At 40.1% G+C, this 22,033-nt stretch overlaps 1 protein-coding gene across 1 annotated transcript; it reads left to right on the top strand.

The window, feature by feature from the left end:
• The first annotated feature begins 1,057 nt into the window (after positions 1–1,057).
• PRDX4 (peroxiredoxin 4) lies at positions 1,058–20,730 on the top strand. The gene is made up of 7 exons (XM_025372235.1): positions 1,058–1,411; positions 5,098–5,215; positions 8,832–8,948; positions 12,998–13,120; positions 15,909–16,039; positions 17,181–17,215; positions 20,616–20,730. Exons 1-7 carry the CDS (start codon positions 1,171–1,173, stop codon positions 20,664–20,666), a joined length of 816 nt encoding a protein of 271 aa, XP_025228020.1. The 5' UTR covers positions 1,058–1,170; the 3' UTR covers positions 20,667–20,730.
• The last annotated feature ends 1,303 nt before the right edge of the window (positions 20,731–22,033 follow it).

Consider the following 22,033-nt stretch of genomic DNA (forward strand, 5'->3'; position numbering starts at 1 on the left):
ACGCTCGGTGGCCTGGGCCTGCCCCCAGTGCGCAGGCGCACACAGCAGGTCACAGAGGGAAGACAGCGCAGGCGCACACAGCAGGTGGCAGAGGGGGAGATGGGTGGGGAGGGCAAGGAAAAGGCCAGGGATTGGGTGATGGGGCAATTGTCAGAAGAAGGAACAACACTGCTGGGAGAGTTTTCTGGTAACTTTTCAAGTCTTCATTTAAATTTAAAATAAATAAAAAAGCTACCTTTGAAACAATAGATTAGGTCACCAAAAACTGCCGTTCACCCTTGCCTGCTGGAGGAAAGTAAATGGTTAGACCTATCCTCTCTAAGTTTTTCCAGCACTTAAAAGAGCTGCAAGTAGTGCAGATCATGGCACTGTTCACACAAATCACTTCGAGAAAAAAATTAGTAAATGTATATTAGATCTTGAAACTCATTCCTGTCTATCTGGAACTTGGTAACCTTTGACCAACAACTAACTCCCCATTCCTTCCCTCTCTCCCCGCCTTCCCTACTGCCCAGCCTCTGAAAAGCAGCAGGGTAAATTTTACAGTCAATAATAATGTGTATTTCAAAATGAATAAGAGTAAATTTGAAATGTCTTACCATAAAAGTCATAGGTAAACAAGGCGATGGATAAGTTAATTAATGTGATGTAATCATCCCACATTGGATACATATTTCAAAATATCACATTGCATCCCACGAATGTATACAATTATGATTTGTCAAACATAATTTTTTAAAATGTTAAGTGACTCTTAAAAAGCTTATTAGAAGTATAAAATGCAAGCCATTCACAAGCATATAGGCTAGATTCCGCTTGTGGGGGCTTGTGTGCAGTGGTGAGGCTTTGTGGAAGAGATGGGCGTGGAAGGATGTCTAAAACAGCGCGAAGGTCAGGAGACCTTGTCGCAGCCTTTGCAGAGTTGGACTACGCTCCAGATCCTGGTCCGCCGCGGGACGCAGGCGCAAATGCAGGCTTGGGAGAGGGGAGGCGGGGCCGGCGCCCACGTGGCGGGGCGGTGAGCGGGGCGGAGGGGGGAGGGAGGGGGCGGAGCAGGTCTCGCGAGGCCGCGCCCCGGCTCGCGCTGGCGTCGTGCACGCGGTTGTAGCTGCCTGGCGGCGGGAGAAGCCGCGCTCGCGCCAAGGGACGTGTTTCTGCGCTCGCGTGGTCATGGAGGCGCTGCCCCTGCTAGCCGCGACAACTCCGGCCCAAGGCCGGCACCGAAGGCTGCTTCTGCTGCCGCTACTGCTGTTCCTGCTGCCGGCTGGAGCTGTGCGGGGCTGGGAGACAGAGGACAGGCCCCGCACCCGCGAAGAGGAGTGCCACTTCTACGCGGGTGGACAAGTGTACCCGGGAGAGGCATCCCGGGTATCGGTCGCCGACCACTCCCTGCACCTAAGCAAAGCCAAGAGTAGGTGGCGTCCCGCCAGAGGGTGGGAGGGGAGACTCCGGAGACACGTGTACCCCGGTTACACCCCCGGAGTCTGGGCTTGGGCGGCACCCCCTAGGCTGCCTCCGGGCCCTGGGCGGGCCTGCTTCTCTCCTAGGAGGGCGGGGAAGGGAATAAAGGGGAGTTCTAGCTGTGAAGAAAGGTATGGTTTCCACTGATCAGATTTTAGAAGAGGTAGTGGTTACCCCAAAAGCCGCAGCTGAGGGAAAGTGGGTGGCCCTAGTCCCGAGTTTGCATCGAGGATGTTGGGCAAACTGAAACAGTTCCTGAAACATCTCAAAGTGCCCGCAGCACATCCCGTCTTTTTCAGGTACTGTTTCAGCGAAGGAAGACATTGATAGGTTGAATAATGATTCACAAAAAGTTTGATTAAAGAGAAAAGTTGCTAAACACAGTGCTCAGGAGGTCAAACATTTCGTTTTTCTTTCCTCCTTTTTGTTTGCATCTTACAAAGATTATTAGTAAAAGCCACCTTCCCCAAAGCCTATGTAGTTAATGGATATTTCTTATGTTTCTCAGACATGAAGAACCTATTACAGAGTGTACTTTTGAGGGAAATGAGGGGAAAGGAGGTTAGAGGTATGCATTTGGGTTGATGATAAACCTCGTGGCAAATTTGTGTCCTGCCAATTTGGTTTTTGATTATTTGCATTTCTGTCCAGTGTACAAAGCTAATGGCCACTTTCAGGAATGACACGTCAGACGAAGTAGATACTGTGAAAGTTGTGGCCTGCTACATCTGGATGTTAAAATTAACCAAAAGTGAACAGTGGCTATAGATAAAGGCTGTCTCTTGCTTGCTATTCAGTAACCTGCTTTTCCTACAGATCATTTGACATTCTGTGGTGTGCAGTTGGCTTTTATGGTTCAGTTACAGCATGTTCCATGCCAATATTCAGTGAAAAAAGTAATGCTTCACAATTCTGAATCCCTAGAGTTAAATGGAATGTTGTTATGACTTAGGATGGGTTGGGAGTGATAAATGAGAAAAACTGTTTTGTCCTCTTAAACATTTACAGTTCTTACTTACTGAAAGTTAACTACTTTGGGCCTTTTTTTTTTTTTAGACAAAGTCACGCTCAGTCACCCAGGCTGGAGTGCAGTGGGGCAATCTTGGCTTACTGCAACCTCCGCCACCCTGGTTCAAGCGATTCTTCTGCCTCAGCCTCCCGAGTAGCTGGGACTACAGGCGCGTGCCACCACACCTGGCTAATTTTTGTATTTTTAGTAGAGACAGGGTTTCACTATATTGGCCAGGCTGGTCTGGAACTCCTGACCTCATGATCCACCTGCCTCGGCCTCCCAGAGTGCTGGGATTATAGGCGTGAGCCACCGCGCCCGGCCTACTTTGGGATTTTTAAGAAAACCAGTCTTAAATTTTAAAATCACAGTGTTTCCAAGTCCCACTGGTTTTACTTGCCTGGGAAAGTATTTTAAGTATGTCAGCCAGTTAAGTGTTTACTTGCATTACATATATTTTCCATAGGAAATGAATCTACTTCAAAGCTTTCCCTTTACCAGCAAAACTTAACATTTTAGTTGTTTACTACATTTCTCTGTCACATGTAGGCTTATCTAGAATTAAAGATACAAAGACTTTTGTTAGTAAAGACTATTATGGAGCCATTAAGGCCATATTTTCAAATAATTTTTAGTAATATCAAAAACTTCATAATTTACCGTTTCCTTTAAGGAGGAAAAAAAGGCGGGGATGCAACGTGGCAAATTTGTGTTTAAAAAAGCATGGAAAGGCCAAGGCGTGGTGGCTCGTGTCTATAATTTCAGCACTTTAGGAGGCCGAGGCTGGCTGATCACCTGAGGTCAGGAGTTCGAGACCAGACTGGCCAACATGGTGAAACCCCATCTCTACTAAAAATACACAAATTAGCCGGGTGTGATGGCGCATACCTGTAATCCCAGCTACTGGGCAGGCTAAGGAAAGAGAATCCCTTGAACCCAGGAGGCAGAAGTTGCAGTGAGCCCAGATCACACCACTGCACTCCAGCCTGGGCAACAGACTGAGACTCTGTCTCAAAAAAATAAATAAATAAATAAAATTTTTAAAAATAAGACTGGAAAAACAGACATTAGAATGTTAACAGTAGTTAAGTTGGTGGGAGTTATGGAGAGAGAGGGTTTAAATATTCTTTGTACTTCTCTGCATTTACCAGAATCTTTATGTTAATTACGAAATTTATATTCAAGACAATGTGTGTTTTTTGATAAATGCAAGGGATTGCTTTGGGAATTCCATTTATAGATCTTAGCAAAGTAACTACCATTCTTAACCAAATATTTCCAAAATCAATTTTCAGAACAAAATTTATTTTTCAAATATGGTTTTCCCAGTATGCTAAAATCATTAGGGCACATCATTGTAATAGATCATGAAAATTATTATAACCTTTCACTTAAGTAGCATTTTAAGTAATTTATTTAAAGTATATATAATTGAATACCCTTCTGTCTATTTCTCCCTCCTGGCCTTTACCTAATCAGATCAGGATTATATATATGAGGTAGGATGCTGGCTCAAGATAAGTAATCATATGTTATATATTAATTTTTAAGAGAAATTCATGTTGTTTGTCTCTATTTCAGAGTGACCATAAATGGTGGCTGTTACAGAAAAGTATAAGCCTTACTTTCTAGGAACCTTAGCCAACTTGGAAGCAAGTATTGCCCTCAGTGTTTGTAAGGGGTCTGAAAGTATAAGTGCTATCTGAATGTGTTAACAGAGCATGAAGTGCATTATTATCTAAGTGTGTTGGCTAAAATTACTGTATGCCCTTACAAGACAGCGGCATGAACTGTTCAGTTTCCATTGGGTCACTTGAAACCTGTTCAAGGGAGTCTTCTTTCAAAGCCCTCTAGGAAAACGATCCCATGGTTTGGGATTTTACACTTCTGGCCTGACATATTTGTACATTCCCTCCTCATTTTGTGTAGCCTCATCTGCAGCAGGTCCTCCATGTGTAGGTTAGAAGCTGGACGAACTAAATTAGTACATCTGGAAGACTGCCATTAGAGAAAGGAGAATCTAATTATTTGAAATGTAGGAAGTTGACAACTTGAAGCGGGGCTATAGTGAAGTATCTAGGAGGGTTTAGTGCAGGGTGGAATTTAAGGGGTCTGTGAGCATGAATAGGGGAAAAAAGTATTTATTTTCACTAACCCCCATCTGAAAGTTAGTGTTTCCTTCTATTATGAATGTCAGCAACAAACTACACTAGCTTCAGCAGTACTTGTACCTTTCACCAATAGAACCACAGTTATTTTCTTGCTACATTATGGTTATTGCAGGTATCCTGAAACACCATCTTCACTCATCGTTATCTTAGGTAGTTAAGTTGTCAGATCACGACTAGATCTTGCAGTTTTGAAGTGTTACAGAGCACGTGTATTATGATATCACCATTTAAAAAAAATTTTGATAATTGCATTTAAATACAATTGGTTTCTTTTGTAATTCTATGTATTTTCCTTTTTGCATTCAATAACACTCTTTTAAGAAGTCTGTAAGCTTCACCAGACTGCCAAAGAGATCTAAAGGTAGCCCTGATTTTTAGTGATTTTCTAAAGATGTCCTTCTACCATTCCACCAACTTTCTAAGTGTTACAGAACATCATGTATTTTTCTTTCTTAGTTTCCAAGCCAGCGCCCTACTGGGAAGGAACAGCTGTGATCGATGGAGAATTTAAGGAGCTGAAGTTAACTGATTATCGTGGGAAATACTTGGTTTTTTTCTTCTACCCACTTGATTTGTAAGTAATACATGTAAATAGCAGCTAGTAAAATCTCAGTCTTTATCAGTTGTTTTTTAGGAATATCAAACAGAAATTTTGTTCATCTCTTGGTTTTTAAAAAGGCAAGCTGAAGTAAAGAAATGTATTTAAAAAGGTAACATCTACCATATATTTCAGAGTCATAACACATCGACCTCAATACTTATGTCTACATGATTATGCTATAATGGAATAATTAGAGGAAAGCTACAATATATTCATTAAGCTATACCTACTAAGGCAAGAAAATGGACCGATAATATTTTAGAAAGCTTTAATAGCAAGACTTATGCCATAATTCTTTTTAATGTATCCCTCTTAATTAGAAAAATAATTCTGTAATCCCAGCACTTTGGGAGGCCAAGGCCAGCGGATCACAAGGTCAAGAGATCAAGACCATCCTGGCCAACATGGTGAAACCCCATCTCTACTAAAAACACAAAAATTAGCTGGGTGTGGTGGTACGCACCTGTAGTCCCAGCTACCCGGGAGGCTGAGGCAGGAGAATCACTGGAACCCTGGAGGCAGAGGTTGCAGTAAGCCAAGATTGCACCACTGCACTCCAGCCTGGCGACAGAGTGAGACTCCGTCTCAAAAAAAAAAAAAGAAAAAGAAAATTAAGCCATTTTCTCTGGTGATACCATGTAACTGTGGTTTTTCCATTTTTATTCTTTGCTGCATCTGTTGCTTTTCTGGGATTTGAACACTTTGCTGAAAATACTATATACTGCTTAAGGAATAAGGAATAACACCTGTGTATATGTTATGCTTATTGTGGGGTTTCTCGTCTTTCTTTAACTCTGTGACAGTGAGCATTTTTGTATATGGTCAGAAAGTTGACTAAAAGTAAATACTCCTACAGCTTTATTCACATTGAGGATTTAATTTTATTTTGCAAAACACTATTTTGAGTGTTTTTCAAAACTCATGAAAGTGAAAAGAGACCAAAAAGAGTTATGTCAATTTTTATCTTTTATTCTCTTGGAACTTACTTTTTGGTTAAAAAAAGTATCTTTGCCACTGTGCCTTTTTCCATTAGGACTAATCTAGAACCACATAGATCATATTTAAACTTGCAGGGAGGGTATACTTAAGCTCACTTCTATAGGTTGTTTCTAGGCCAGGGATTAACAAATTTTTTCTACTGGATTTGGGCTGTTGACCCGTTTGCCAACCCCCGCTCTAAGCCAAATAGGAAGAATTCTCATGAAAATTATTACATTGAGACTAAAGTTATGAGTCTGCATAATATATAATCTTTTAAATTAGTAAGAACTTGCTTCTTTCTAATCAACTCATACTGTGACTTGATTTTTTTAAGTATAGCTTAATTTCTAATAGAAACCAGAAATAGAAATTTCAGTAAACATAAAAAATGACAGGCCTTCTAAATTCATGTTTATAAAACCAGAAAGTTAACATGTATGTTAAATATATACAACACCCTGAATTTGGAAATTAGTCTAATGTAGCAGAAAAATATGTTGTGTTTCTCCATTGTTATTCATAACTCCATAATGGGTAAGAGATAGTTAATTGGAGCATGTTGTTAGCAGTGGTCTTCTGGGACAAGGAGCTAAGATAGCTTCTTCCTGTTTTCATGTAATGCTGGACTGTGCCTGGTTAGAGAAGGAAGAATCCTGGGGCATTTGCCACAGTCTACAAGGAGGAAAGTTACAAACGTAACCCTTCAGTTTCCTGCCAAAACTTTTTCTGTCTTCACTAAGAAGTTGGTCAAATGTATCTCTAGGTAGCATTCCTTGAAATAAGAAGAAAGGCAGAGGCTGGGCGCAGTGGTTCACGCCTGTAATCCCAGCACTTTGGGAGGCCGAGATGGGCAGATCACCTGAGGTCAGTAGTTCTAGACCAGTCTGGCCAACATGGTGAAACCCCGTCTCTACTGAAAATACAAAAAAAATTACCCGGGCGTGGTGGTGGGTGCTTGTAGTCCCAGTTACTCAGCAGGCTGAGGCAGGAGAATTGCTTGAACCCGGGAGGCAGAGGTTGCAGTGAGCTGAGATCACACCACTGCACTCCAGCCTGGGCGACAGAGTGAGACCCTACCACAAAAAAAAAAAAAAAAAAAAAAAAAAAGGAAAGCTGAGGCTGACCATTCCTACCCCTTAGAAAATATTTAAAATACATTTTATAGCCCAGGTTTCCAGGGACATCATCCTAGATTAGAACTGTCTACTTGGACATGACAGTGCTGTACCTGAACAGCTGAAACATGTTAAAATCCTGTATTGGTCTCTGATAGGAACTTGTGCCCGAAGTCTATGTTTTTCAAACTTTCTTGACCATGTCTCACAGTAGGAAATACATTTTTCATTGCCAGCCAGTACACAGGCACATATATATACAGCAACATTCCGTCTGGATGCACCAGCACAGCCATGCTCCTTAAAATGCTGAAAAACCCTCATATCATGTGGTAAATAGCTACTTCCCTTCCCTCCCCAAGTAGTTAGTCCTCCTGCCTAGTCCCTTTCAGAAACCTCCAGAACAAAAGCCAGCTTTGAGTTAAGATTGTTAAATATTTTGAATATCACTGTTGAAGACAAACATATATATGTATTTGTATATACAAACATATGTTTCATAATTTACCCTTACTATATATGATATAGTCTCCTATTTTTTATCCGATTTCACTTTTTAAAAATGTTGTTTAGAACTCAGTTGATTTAAGGAGTCCCTACCATGGTTTGAAAAAATGCCACCCTAGTAATATTCTCTAAACATGGCCTTCTGACAACATGAGGATATTAAGGTATAAAATCCCTGGCTGCACAGGACTGGTAGACAAGGTGGAAGAGGACCTTATCAAGAAAGGAGGGGTGGGGGTACTGGAAAACATTGCCTCCTCTCCAAAATACAGATAGATGCATCTAGTTCATAGGGTTGGTATAGGAATATAAAAAAAAATAGTGGCCGGGCGCGGTGGCTCACGCCTGTAATCCCAGCACTTTGGGAGGCCAAGGCGGGCGGATCACGAGGTCAGGAGATCGAGACCATCCTGGCTAACACGGTGAAACCCCGTCTCTACTAAAAATGCAAAAAATTAGCCGGCGTGGCGGCAGGCGCCTGTAGTCCCAGCTACTTGGGAGGCTGAGGCAGGAGAATGGCGTGAACCTGGGAGGCAGAGCTTGCAGTGAGCCGAGATTGCACCGCTGCACTCCAGCCTGGGCGATTGAGCGAGACTCCGTCTCAAAAAAAAAAAAAAAAAAGTGAAATGATGTAAAATGTTTATAGATCCTTTGAAAGCTGTAAAGTACTATATAAATAAAAGGTATTATTAAATAAAAGTAATAAAATGGGGGGTGGCTATTGCTATAAGGGAGAAGGGAACACTGGTTGACTACTGATCTATTAAGTTGTAATACGAAAGTTTATTGAGATGTAGTTGAGAACTCTGTAATATGTTTATTAAATATTTGATCAAATGACAGTTTTGAAAAGGTTCAAATATAAAATTATTCTTAATGTGCATTTTTATTATTAAAGGTATTTGTAAAAATTGTCATTTGAAAGTTTAGGTATATGCTTATTTGGAGAATACTGATTTTGTTTGTTTGTTTGTTTTACCTTTCAGCACATTTGTGTGTCCAACTGAAATTATCGCTTTTGGTGATAGACTTGAAGAATTCAGATCTATAAATACTGAAGTGGTAGCATGCTCTGTTGATTCACAGTTTACCCATTTGGCCTGGTCAGTATCTTACACTTACATTTGTAGAAAAAAAGAATGGATTTACTCTTAAAGCATGGGCAGATAAATCTTGATATGATACAATAAGAATATAGTCATTTATCAGGCAATTCAGGAATAGATTTATCTAAGAGTAATACATGCCTCTACACATTTTCCGGGTTAAAAAAAGAGAGAAGAGTAATATAATCAGCTGCAATAGTAAAAATGCTTAAGGATTTTATAGGACATTTCAAAATTAGGGGAAAAGTTAAATGCAGTAGATGTGATTTCTATAACGAAAACCACTGAATTATATGATTACTTTATTATGATAAATTGGGTTACCATAATCTGAAGGAAAAAAAATCTTTAAAATATGCCATTTCTCTGTTACAGTTGTATAGTCAAACTCAGCTTTTACAATTTTTAAGAAACAATAATTTTTTAAAATTAATTTTAAAAAATTTTTTTAAATTCATTAATCATAAAAAGATGTTCTACCTAAATTCATTGTAAAGAATTGCAAAATAAAATGACAAGAGATGCCAATTTTCCCTGTCTGTTTGGCCAAGATTTAAAAAGATTGAAAAAATTTATCCACTGTGGACAAAAATTGAAGAAATGGCACTCACACACAGCTACTTAGCATTTCTGGAGAGCCATTGGGCAACATGTCTCAAAATTGGAAATTTACATGTTAATACGAGTTTTTAATAGTGTCCACAGTCTTGTGCAGAAAACTTTGTGCACAATAAAGACCATTCAGAATTAGGCCAGGCACAGTGGCTCACGCCTGTAATCCCAGCACTTTGGGAGGCCGAGGCAGGCGGATCACCTGAGGTGGGGAGTTCGAGACCAGCCTGACCAACATGGAGAAACCCCATGTCTACTAAAAATACAAAATTAGCCAGGCATGGTAGCAGGTGCCTGTAATCCCAGATACCCAGGAGGCTGAGGCAGGAGAATCACTTGAACCCAGGAGGTGGAGGTTGCAGTGAGCTGAGGTTGCACCATTGCACTCCAGCCTGGGCAACAAGAGTGAAACACCATCTCAAAAACAAAACAAACAAAAGATTCAGAATTATTTTGGTTTTAAAACATAATATTCAATTTATTAAAGTTACCAATTTAAAACACGAGCTTTTTTTCATTTATAATCTGTGTGTGTGTATAACAAATTTTCATTGCTTGGGGAGCTACAATTTAATTAATTACATTTCCCTAAGAAATTAATTCCCATAAGTATTTTTAAATGCAGTTATATGTTTAATATATTTGAATTCCTTAAGTATCTCAATTTTTAGACAAACCTTCCCAAATACTTACGTAGTTCTAATGTGCCAAATTATCTTAAACATTATAAATAACTTAATATATAAATATGTACTGATTATTTATTAATATAATATAAAAATATTAAAATAGCCTGGCATGGTGGCTCACACCTATAATCCCAGCACTTTGGGAGGTCAAAGCAGGAGAATCACTTCAACCCAGGAGTTCAAGACCAGCCTGGGCAATATAGTGAGACCCTATCTATACAAAAAATTTAAAAAATTAGCCAGGTCTGGTGGCATGTGCCTGTGGTCCCAGCTACTCGGGAGCCTGAGATGGAAGGATCACTTGAGCCTAGGTGGTCGAGGCTGTAGTGAGCCAAGATCATACCATTGCACTCCAGCCTGGACAACAGAGTGAGATCCTGTCTCAAAAAAAAAAAAAATTAAAATATAGGCTTAATTTGCTTTATCATTTCCTTTAAAAAAAAGAAAGACAGGGTCTTACTGTGTTGCCCAGGCTGGAGTGCAGTGGCACAATCAGTCATAGCTCCCTGCAGCCTTGAACTCATGGGCTCCAACAGTCCTTCTACCTCCCCAAATAATTGGGACTGCAAGCTTGCACCACCATGCCTATCTTAATTTTTATTTTTGTAGAGATGGAGTCTTGCCATGTTGCCTGGGCTGTGCTTCATCACTTCTGTAGTAATTCTAAATCTTCCGAGGATTAAAATGCATATCCACTAAGGAAAAAGTTATGTCATCCCAAGTAATTTGGGATTGCTTTCCCAAGGAAATTTGGGGATACATTCTCAGCTGGATAGGTTTCACATCAACCAGAGATTTCTACTTGGGTGTCAGAACTGGGCTCCAGATACCTGGAGCAATGTCATTTTGTTTTCTGTCTGCTGTGTCAGTACTCTCCTGTTACAGCATCAGCCCATGTCTTCTGGTTTCAAGTTACAGAATACCCATTGAGCATCCCTAATCTGAAATCCACAGTGTTCCAAAATTCAGAATTTTTTGAGTGCTGACATGATGCTCAAAGGAAATGCTCAGTGAAGCATTTCAGAGTTCAGATTAGGGATGTTCAACCAGTAAGTATGCAGATATACCAAAATCAGAAAAAATCTTAATCCAAAACACTTCTGGTCCCAAGCACTTCTCATAAGGGAAACACAACCTGTACTGAAGACTGATGCATCTGATATTATAACTAACTTCCTTCACTGTTTCAAGTGGACTTTGCATTTCTTTGTCTCTCAGAATGTTAAAATGTCATCCATTTGTATCCTGTCTATCTCTTCAAGGCTTTGTCTTATGATCACACTACTGAGATCATGCTTATGATACTACATGTCTTTTGATCTATCAGTTTCACTTTCAGAAATCAATTAGACAAGTGTATAAAAGTAAGAATACAAGGATGTTTTCAGCAGTGTTTATAAAGCAAAAAGGTAAATGGTTTAAATCTCCATCATGGAGATTAGTAAAATATAGTAAAGATGGTCCTGACTTATGATGGTTCGACATATAATTTTTCAACTTTACAGTGGGTTTATGGGATAGTAAATACATTTTTAGCTAATGATATTTTTAACTTATGATGTGTTTATCAAGACATAACCCCTGCTGGGCACAGTGGCCTGTAATCCCAGCACTTTGGGAGGTTGAGGCAGACAGATCACCTGAGGTCAAGAGTTCAAGACCAGCCTGGCCAACATGGTGAAACCCCGTCTCTATTAAAAATACAAAAATTTGTTGGGCGTGGTGGCAAGTAGCTGTAATCCCAGCTACTCGCAAGGCTGAGGCAGGAGAATCGCTTGAACCTGGGAGACGGAGGTTGTAATAAGCCAAGATCGTGCCTTTGCACTCCAGCCTGGGCAACAGAGCAAGACTCTGTCTCAAAAAAAAAGACACAACCCCATCATAAGTCAAGGAATATCTGTGTATCCATACATTAAAAATGTGTTATAGGCCGGGCACAGTGGCTCATGCCTGTAATCCCAGCACTTTGGGAGGCCAAGCCGGGTGGATCATCTGAGGTCAGGAGTTCAAGACCAGCCTGGTCAATATGGTGAAACCCCATCTCCACTAAAAATACAAAAATCAGCCAATGTGGTGGCACACGCCTGTAATCCCAGCTACTTGGGAGGCTGAGGCAGAAGAATCGCTTGAACCTGGGAGGCAGAGGTTGCAGTGAGCTGAGATGATGCCACTGCATTCCAGCCTGGGCGACAGAGCAAGACTCCATCTCAGAAAAAACAAAAATGTGTTATAGGCTGAGCACAGTGGCTCATGGCTATAATCCCAGCACTTTGGGAGGCTGAAGCAGGAGGATTGCTTGAAGCCAGGAATTTGAGACCAGCCTGGGTAACAAAGCTACACCCCATCTCTACAAAAAAGTGTTTAAAACATTAGCCCAGTGAGATGGTGCACACCTGTAGTCCCAGCTTCTCAGGAGGCTGAGGCAGGAGGATCGCTTGAGCCTGGAAGTTCTAGGCTACACTGAGCTATGAGCACATCACTGCCCTGCAGCCTGGGAGACAGAGCAAGACCCCGTCTCAAAAACATAAAATAAATATGTGTTGTGTATATATTTTTTTTAATGTTTAAAGAATATGAATATATTAAATGGGAAAAGCAAAACAGAAAGTATATTAGCCTGTTTTGTTAGTGAAAGAATGTGTGTATTTTGTTCATGTGTGTGCATGTGCATGTATAGAGAAAGAGTGCTGTTTTAATATATGCTGTTTACTTAGCTCTGAGAGGTAAGCATTCTGTTTGTTACAGGATTAATACCCCTCGAAGACAAGGAGGACTTGGGCCAATAAGGATTCCACTTCTTTCAGATTTGACCCATCAGATCTCAAAGGACTATGGTGTATACCTAGAGGACTCAGGCCACACTCTTAGGTACCTTTCAGTGGTTTTACATTATGACAAATCCAAGCATGTTTATAATCCTCCTTGAAATAGATGTTATTTATGAAATAGAAGAACAAATTTTGATCAAGAAATATTATTTTGAGACCAGGCACGGTAGCTCAGGCCTGTAATCCTGGCACTTTGGGAGGCCATGGTGGGCAGATTACTTGAGGTCAGTAGTTTGAGACCAGCCTGGCCAACATGGTGAAACCCTGTCTCTACCAAAAAATACAAAAGTTACCCGGGCATGGTGGCGTGTGCCTATAGTCCCAGCTACTCGGCAGGTTGAGGTGGGAGAATTGCTTGAACCTGGGAGGCGGAGGTTTCAGTAAGCCCAGATCATGCCACTGCACTCCGGCCTGGGCGACAGAGTGACAAAAATAATAATAATAATAATAAATAATTGGCCGGGCATGGTGGCTCACGCCTGTAATCCCAGCACTTTGGGAGACCAAGGCGGGCAGATCATGAGGTCAAGATATCGAGACCTTCCTGGCCAACCAACATGGTAAAACCCCATCTCTACTAAAAAATACAAAAATTAGCTGGGTGTAGTGGCACATGCCTGTAGTCCCAGCTACTCAGGAGGCTGAGGCAGGAGAATCGCTTGAACCCAGGAGGCAGAGGTTGCGGTGAGCCGAGATCGCACCACTGCACTCCAGCCCAGGTGACAGAGCAAGACTCTGTCTCAAAAAAAAAAAAAAAAAAAAAAACAGAAAGAAATATTACTTTGTTCTATTAGTCTTTAAAATAAACTACTAAACTTAAACTATGTTACTTTATATTAGCCCTGATTAAACTATGTTAGCATCATAGACTTTTAGAGCTGGAAGATTATTTAGAGATCTTTCACCAACTCTGTCATCTTACAAATAAAAGAGACAGATTCATAGAGTTCCGTGATCTTAGCCAAAGTTATATAATTATTTAATTGCAGAGCCCAGACTTAAATCCAGGTCCCCCAACTCCTTGTCCATTTCTTTTTCCTTTTTACCAAACTGACTCCAGTAGTGTTTTTTTCTAAATACAAGTGTCATACTACTTAGCAAACCTGTGTCTTTGGAGTAGGAAAAATTAAGGAAATATTTTACCCAGATACTCTCACTGGGTTACTTGAGCTAACAAACATTAATAGAATTCTTTGAAAAGGGGGCAATTTTAGCGTGTTGTAATTTGGTTGTATTGCTGATTTGCTTTGTATTGCCAATAGTTTTTCTTATATGTTTTATGTGAAAGTGTCAGTATTTTATAATCCTGTGTTTTTTATAACAACTTTATTGGAATATAGTTCACATATAATACAATACCCATTTAAAGAATACAATTCAGCTGGGCATGGTGGTTCATGCCTGTAACCCCAGCACTTTGGGAGACCTAGATGGGAGGATCCCTTGAGCCCAGGAGTTTGAGACTAGCCTGGGCAACATAACCAGACCCTTGTCTTCTACAAAAAAAATAAATTATTTTTTTTTGTTAAATTAGCCTGTTGTGGTGTCACATTCCTGCAGTCCCCCTACTCAAGAGGCTGAGATAAGAGGATCGCTAGAGCCTGGGAGTTCAAGGTTGCAATGATCTATGATCACACCACTGCACTCTAGCCTGGGTAACAAGAGTGAGACCCTGTCTCTAAAAAAATTAAAAATAAAGAATACATTTCAGTGGTTTTTGTGTATTTACAGAGTTGTGCAACCATCACCACAATTTCAGAATGTTTTCATACTCCAAAAAACCCCATACCCATTAGCAATCACTCCCTGTTTCCCCTAACCCACTTCCCCTGGCTTTAGGCAACCACAAATCTACTTTATGTCACTATAGTTGCCTATTCTGGGCATTTCATATAAATGGAATCCTACAATATGTGCTTTTATGACTAGCCTCTTTTCATGCATAGTGTTCTCAAGGTTCATTGTATTGTATCATGTATTGCTACCAGCAATTTCCCCTCTTTTGTACTTGCTAAGTCTTTAATGTTTTCTGCTTTCATAAAGTCTGTTACTAAGTTAATTTCCAAGAGTAAATATGCCCCAAAAAAGACTGAGGCAGTTTTAAAATGTAGAATCATTTGAACATTAACCAAGTAAAATTATCTAATGTTAGCTATATTATTTGATTTGAGCCATTAGTTTCTTTTTAAAAATTTTTTTTAAGGCCAGGCACGGTGGCTCACGCCTGTAATCCCAGCACTTTGGGAAGCCAAGGCAGGTAGATTGCTTGAGTCCAGCAGTTTGAGACTAGCCTGGGCAATATGATGAAACCCTGTTTCTACAAAAAATACAAAAATTAGCCGGGTGTGGTGGCACACACCTGTAGTCCCAGCTACTCAGGAGGCTGTGGCAAGAGGATCACTTGAGCCCAAGAGGTTGAGGCTGCAATGAGCCGAGGTCATGCCACTGCACTTCAGCCTGGGCAACAGAGTGAGATCCTGTTTGAAAACAAATTTAAAAATTATTTTTTATTTTCAAAATAATACATGCACATATGTGTATAGTTTTTAAAAGCCAGATTATCTTCAACAACTGTAAATACTATGGTACATTTCTTAGCCAAAAACAAATTTTTAAAGCTGCAGCTTTACAGTGATAATTCCAAATTATACATTAGATTGAGGGAGGGATATGCGCACACGTGTGTGTGTGTGTGTGTGTGTGTGTGTACCATTGGAGTAGGTAGGTAGTGTGGTGTTTGTTCTGTATAGCATCCTTCTGCGTGGATGGTGTAGGAATTCACAATACATAGAAGAAATGGCCTCACCTCTACCATTCTTCTCTTACAGAGGTCTCTTCATTATTGATGACAAAGGAATCCTAAGACAAATTACTCTGAATGATCTTCCTGTGGGTAGATCAGTGGATGAGACACTACGTTTGGTTCAAGCATTCCAGTACACTGACAAACATGGAGAAGGTACCTTTCCTTTCTAACCTTTTGATTTTTTAGTTTGAAAGATAACATAATTCGTTTGGTTTCTTATCATAAAAGTAATTTGGATATTTCCACAGTTTTCTGATTATTTACAAATTATTAGCAGATCTTTTTAACAGACCAAATTATAATTTAAAGTGCTTTAACAAAATATCAGGCCAGGCATGGTGGCTTATGCCTGAAATCCCAGCATTTTGGGAGGCCAAGGTGGGAAGATTGCTTGAGCTCAGGAATTCGAGACCAGCCTGGGCAACCCAGTGAAACCTCACCTCTACTAAAAATCAAATATATATGTGTATATATGTGTGTGTGTGTGTATAAAACTAATGTATTCTGCTTACTAAATAAGATGCAAAAATATTCACTATTTGCATAGTCCTTTTTGATAAAACTCAAAGAGAAAAGTTTCTGCTACTGCAATTTTTAAAATTATGTTTCTGCAAGCTTAGAATGTGTCAATCTGGCAATATTTAGTGATGTAGTTTTCATTTGCCTGTTTGTATTATTGAATTTAGCCTTTAAATAATCCTTGATCACTTTTCTGCCTTTCAGCTAAGATGAAGTATAATAATGTAATCTCTGGGCTTATTCAGTATCACATTTGTAATCTACAAGTTCATCATTTTGCTAAAATAGAACACATATATTCCTTTTAAAAATGTCACTGAGTCACTGAGTCAGGATGCATTCTAAAGTCTCTTTTGACAAATAGTGAATCATGTCATCAGTACAAAGTACTGCAGGAAACATGGCAAACAAGCTAATTGGAAGTTTATGTAAATTTGGAGGATTTTTTGCCATGCCTAGGCCTTCCAGCTCACCAGATTCCCAAACTTTCCAACTGTATTAGAGGGCCAATCAACTCGATTTCTTATATTTTTAATGTAACTAAACACAATTGCTAAAAATGAAAATAGATTAGCTGCCTGCTGATAAGCTTCATGACTAAAATTCCTTGGTGTGAACAGGAGGCTAATAGAAGTCATGTGCTCGGTGGTCTGGAAATGTTCTTATTAGTATATTCTGTTAACTTCAGTCTCATGTAGAAACAGAAAAAGTCAGTTGCTGGAGGTAACTGAATTCTGTTTTTAAAATGTCTTCTGCCTCTTTTTGTTTCTTTTAGTCTGCCCTGCTGGCTGGAAACCTGGTAGTGAAACTGTAAGTATATATATATTTTTTATGTTGAGTTGATGGTTAGAGTCAAAAAAAAAAAAAACAAACAAAAAAAAACATGCTAACCTTAGAATAATCTTTCCTTGTTACTAGAACTGTCTTGATTTTGTAAATGAAGTAAACATTGCTAAGCAGAAATCAGAGTACAGACATTCTTTGGCCTGTAGGAAGAGTAGCTGAAACTGGAGAAAGCAGAATATGGGGCGTGATGCTGTGAACTTTAAAGCCAAGTATACAGATAAATACACCATTCCAAAAAAAAAGGGCAGAGGGGAGACTTGGTAGAATAATTCAGAAGTCTTATAGGTCATGTATCAAATTTCTTCCTGTATTCTGGACAAAGAAAACAGTCACAAACAAAACCTTTCTATGCATAGTAAGAAGTTTTGAGAAAATCTAGCTCAATTAATACTGAAGATAATGATTCTCTCCTTGTCATGAAGAAAGAAGAGATTGAAACACATATATTCTTTCATTTAGGAGGCTGTAAAAAAATTTTTTTTTTTTTTTGAGACAAGTGTTGCTCTGTCGCCCAGACTGGAGGGCAGTGGCATGATCTGGACTCAATGCAACCTCTGCCTCCAGGGTTCATGCAATTCTCATGCCTCAGCCCCCCAAGTAGCTGGGACTACAAGCCTGCACCACCACACCCAGCTAATTTTTGTATTTTTTGGTAAAGACAGGGTTTCTCCATGTTGTCCAGGATGGCCTCAAACTCCTGGCCTCAAGTGATCCACCCTCCTCAGCCTCCCAAAGTGCTGGGATTACAGGCATGAGCCACTGCTCCCAGCCAGGAGGCTGTATAATTCATAGACAATCCCTGAAGTACTCTCCTGCCAAAATACAATTTAGAAACTTGCTTGAACCTTTTTAGGAAGAATATGTTTATCTTCTAAAAATCAAGAGTTTTACACAAGCTGCAGTTAGGAAATTGGGAGATACTAGAGCATTAGAGGAAGAAATCATTATCTTTGGGTAATAGAAAAATATAGACTCCTAAGACTTCCTTCCTTAGCAAACCAAAGAGAAGTACCATTAGCCATAGATAACCACTGGTAGAAATTTGCGCTCTAACCTCAGGTGTGCCCCTTTCTGGTCCTTGAACTTGCTAAGCTGATTCTTGCCTCAGGGCCTTTGCCCTTGCCGTTCTTTCTGTACTCCATCTGCATGACTAGTTCCCTCTCTTTGCTCACATTTTTGCTCAAATATCATCTTAGAAGTCTTTCCTCACCACTTTATCCCCACCCTACACATCCTCCAACCAACCTTTTTTTTTTTTTTTTTTTTTTTGAGACGGAGTCTCACTCTGTCACCCAGGCTGGAGTGCAGTGTCCTGATCTTGGCTCACTGCAACCTCCACCTCCCAGGTTCAAGCGACTCTCCAGCCTCAGCCTCCCAAGGAACTGGGATTACAGGCGTGCACTACCACACCTGGCTAATTTTTGTATTTTTAGTAGAGACAGGGTTTCACCATGTTGGCCAGGCTGGTCTCAAACTCCTGACCTCAAGTGATCCACCCACCTCAGCCTCCCAAAGTGCTGGGATTACAGGCATGAGGCACCACACCTGGCCCAACCAACCTATTTGTAAAAGCATTTATTACCGCAACCTAAAATTAGAATTAGGATGTAACTCCAAGGGCAGGGACTTCGGCTGTGTTGTTCACTAATAAATACTGCCTAATTTGAATAGTTTCCATATAGCAAGTCTGTTGAAAGAATATCCAAACACATAAATATATACAACTATTATTTGTCGATCAAAAATAAAATTAAAAAGAATGACCACCACAGTATGTGATAACACGTATGCATTCTTCTGGAGGGAGAATCCATAGTTTTCATCAGATTCTCAGAGATTTGTGGCCCCCAAAAGTTAATCATTTAAATAGTCAACATGTTTTCTGAAATGTCCGGTACTCATCCTGTAATACCTTTCGGAGTTAAATTGTACTTCTTGGGAGCTCTCACCAATCTCTGGGAACTTGGACACCTAGCACATGCCTGTGATTGGAGATGTTATTCATCAGTCACAGATGGTTTTGCTGCACCTCCAGGGGGAAGTGCCCCCTACCTTGAAGATGTGTCTGAAATGCTTTTTAAGGCTCCTTAAGCTGCTGCTTAAGCCAGCAGCTTCTGATTTGTATTTCTTTCTATAAGCCTCATAATCAACAAATGTAAACTAACCTGACTGATTTATACTTTTAAGGTACCTAGTGTTCAAAGTACCTTTAATGTATAATTTCAAATCCCCTTTGAGATCCATCAGATCAACATAGAGATGAGTAAGTTTGCTATTGTAACATTAACTTTGACCTCAAAGGCAAACCTGTTGTGCAAACCCATCAGAAATTGATTCAGAGTCAGTCAATTACAAAAGTTACAATAAGTTGTTTATATATATATAAAGATAGATGTACTTTACCTATAACTAGCAAGTAACATAGTTAATGTGAGGTCAAAATATATTGGAATTTTTTTTTTTTTTTTTTTTTTTTGAGGCGGAGTCTTGCTCTGTCACCCAGGCCGGAGTGCAGTGGCAGGATCTCGGCTCACTGCAAGCTCCGCCTCCCGGGTTCATGCCATTCTCCTGCCTCAGCCTCTCGAGTAGCTGGGACTACAGGCGCCCGCCACCACACCCGGCTAATTGTTTGTATTTTTAGTAGAGACAGGCTTTCACCGTGTTAGCCAGGATGGTCTCGATCTCCTGACCTCGTGATCCACCCGCCTCGGCCTCCCAAAGTGCTGGGATTACAGGCGTGAGCCACCGCGCCCGGCCTGGAAATTTTTTTAAGTCTAACAGGTTTCTAAGGCTGTGATGCTCTTGGAGGGAACACAACAGTATTCATTAACTATTGACAGTAGTGCTTGATGTATTTGAGTTTGGGTGGGTTTTTTTTGGTTTTTTTTTTTTTTTTGGTTTTTTTTTTTTTTACTTTGCAGCTTGAGATTTAAAAGTTGTATTCTGGACTTTAGTAAGCCCATAGTGAACACCTGCCTCCTTTTCAGATAATTGTGGCATACCATCATTTTAGCAGCAGATGATTTTTAAAGTACATTAACATCTGTAGCCATGCTCTCTAAATGTGTTTGACTTAATTAGATCAAACCTGAAGATGCCATGAAAGCCTGGTGGCCAAGAGAAGAGCTGTAAGTAAGTTTTGGGGTGCTTGAGTACAGATGTTAATTTATTCACAAAAAATACATAAAAATATTTGTCTTTTGGAATAGCCGAAATTAGTAGGTAGGACAAATCTCATTTTTTTCTAAATATACAATCTGATATACAAAAATAATTTTTACTCAAGGCATGGGCAACTAATGTCAGACTACTCATTATGTTTATTTAAAATGAATAATTTCCTTTTTTTGTTGTGTTTTAACAGATAATCCCAGATCCAGCTGGAAAGCTGAAGTATTTCGATAAACTGAATTGAGAAATACTTCTTCAAGTTATGATGCTTGAAAGTTCTCAATAAAGTTCACGGTTTCGTTACCACATTGTGTTGCAGTAGTAATTTCTTGGAGAATATAAAGATCCACTTCAGAGTCCAAAGATATTTAGCGTTAGCGTTAGACACTGATGTCAAAAGACAAGCAGTTATTTTCTGTCTTTCCAAAGGAAGAAATGGGAGATTGAATCAAACTGAGTAACAGCAATAATGATATTTATGGAGTATATGCCATGTGCCAGGCATTGTGTTAAGCAGGTTAGGGGCATTATTTAATCCTCACAGCAACTCATTGAGTTCTTTATTTTAGAGATGAGGAAACTGAAGTGCAGGTAAATTACTTACCCACAGTCACATAGCTAGCTAGCAAAGGCAAAAATCCGACCTTGCACCCAGACAGGCTAATTCTAGTTTCTGAGTTCTTAACACTCTACTGTGGCTCACCTCTCCATAGCTTTGAGGGTAGCGGTAAAGAACACGTTGTGAGCACACTCACCTTCCACAGTAATAGGAATAGCTGGCCCCATGGCCCACTGCTCTGTAATAACATAAAGCCTTTTGCCCCCGCCCCCATCTCTAAATTTACATCTTCAGCTTGTACCAAATTTATAAATAACAAGTTAGATATTTATATTTAGTTTAACAAAATTTGAATCCTTAAATACATATAACTAACTCTTAACAAATGACCATATACAAACCTGAACTCCAGTGCTACTTCATCACCCCATTTGCCACCCCAATATGGCAATTACTTTATTGTCATTATCTGTAGACATGCCACATAGTTAAGAGACCAGGTACCCAGGAAAATTAACTTCTTGCTATCTGTCTTCCATGCTAATCTGCTAATCTCTTTGTTTTGTTTTGTGTCTGAGACAGTGTGTCACTCTGTCACCCAGGCTGGAGTACATTGATATGGTCACAGCTTACTGCAGCCTCAACCTCCTGGGCTCAGGCAATCCTCCCACCTCAGCCCCCCAAGCAGCTGGGACTATAGGCATGCACCACCATGCCCGGCTAATTTTTATGTTTTTTGTAGAGACGGGGTTTCACCATGTGGCCCAGGCTGGTCTTGAACTCCTGAGCCTAAGCAATCCACCTGCCTCGGCCTCCCAAAGTGTGGGAAGATGCATGAGCCCCTGTGCCCAGCCATCCCCTCTCTTAATACAAAAAGCCCTTCTCCCGGGGAAAGGCCATCACTAGAAGTGGTGGGGGAATTACTGGGCTTCTGGCTGAAATAGAGTTCTGTCACAAATGGCGGGTGATTTGTAGATACATGGGAATCCAGCTGCCATTTATAACCTTTTTCTATAGCAGAGTATGTTCTAATGCTAATTTACAGTTTACAT

The sequence above is a fragment of the Theropithecus gelada genome, chromosome X (genome assembly GCF_003255815.1).
Source record: "Theropithecus gelada isolate Dixy chromosome X, Tgel_1.0, whole genome shotgun sequence".
Taxonomy (NCBI): domain Eukaryota; kingdom Metazoa; phylum Chordata; class Mammalia; order Primates; family Cercopithecidae; genus Theropithecus; species Theropithecus gelada.

Coding starts and splice junctions, on each gene's coding strand:
- PRDX4 (XM_025372235.1), top strand. CDS start 1,171: ATGGAGGCGCTGCCCCTGCTAGCCGCGACAACTCCGGCCCAAGGCCGG. Junction 1,412..5,097: donor GCACCTAAGCAAAGCCAAGA/GTAGGTGGCGTC, acceptor TTTCTTTCTTAG/TTTCCAAGCCAGCGCCCTAC. Junction 8,949..12,997: donor CAGTTTACCCATTTGGCCTG/GTCAGTATCTTA, acceptor TGTTTGTTACAG/GATTAATACCCCTCGAAGAC.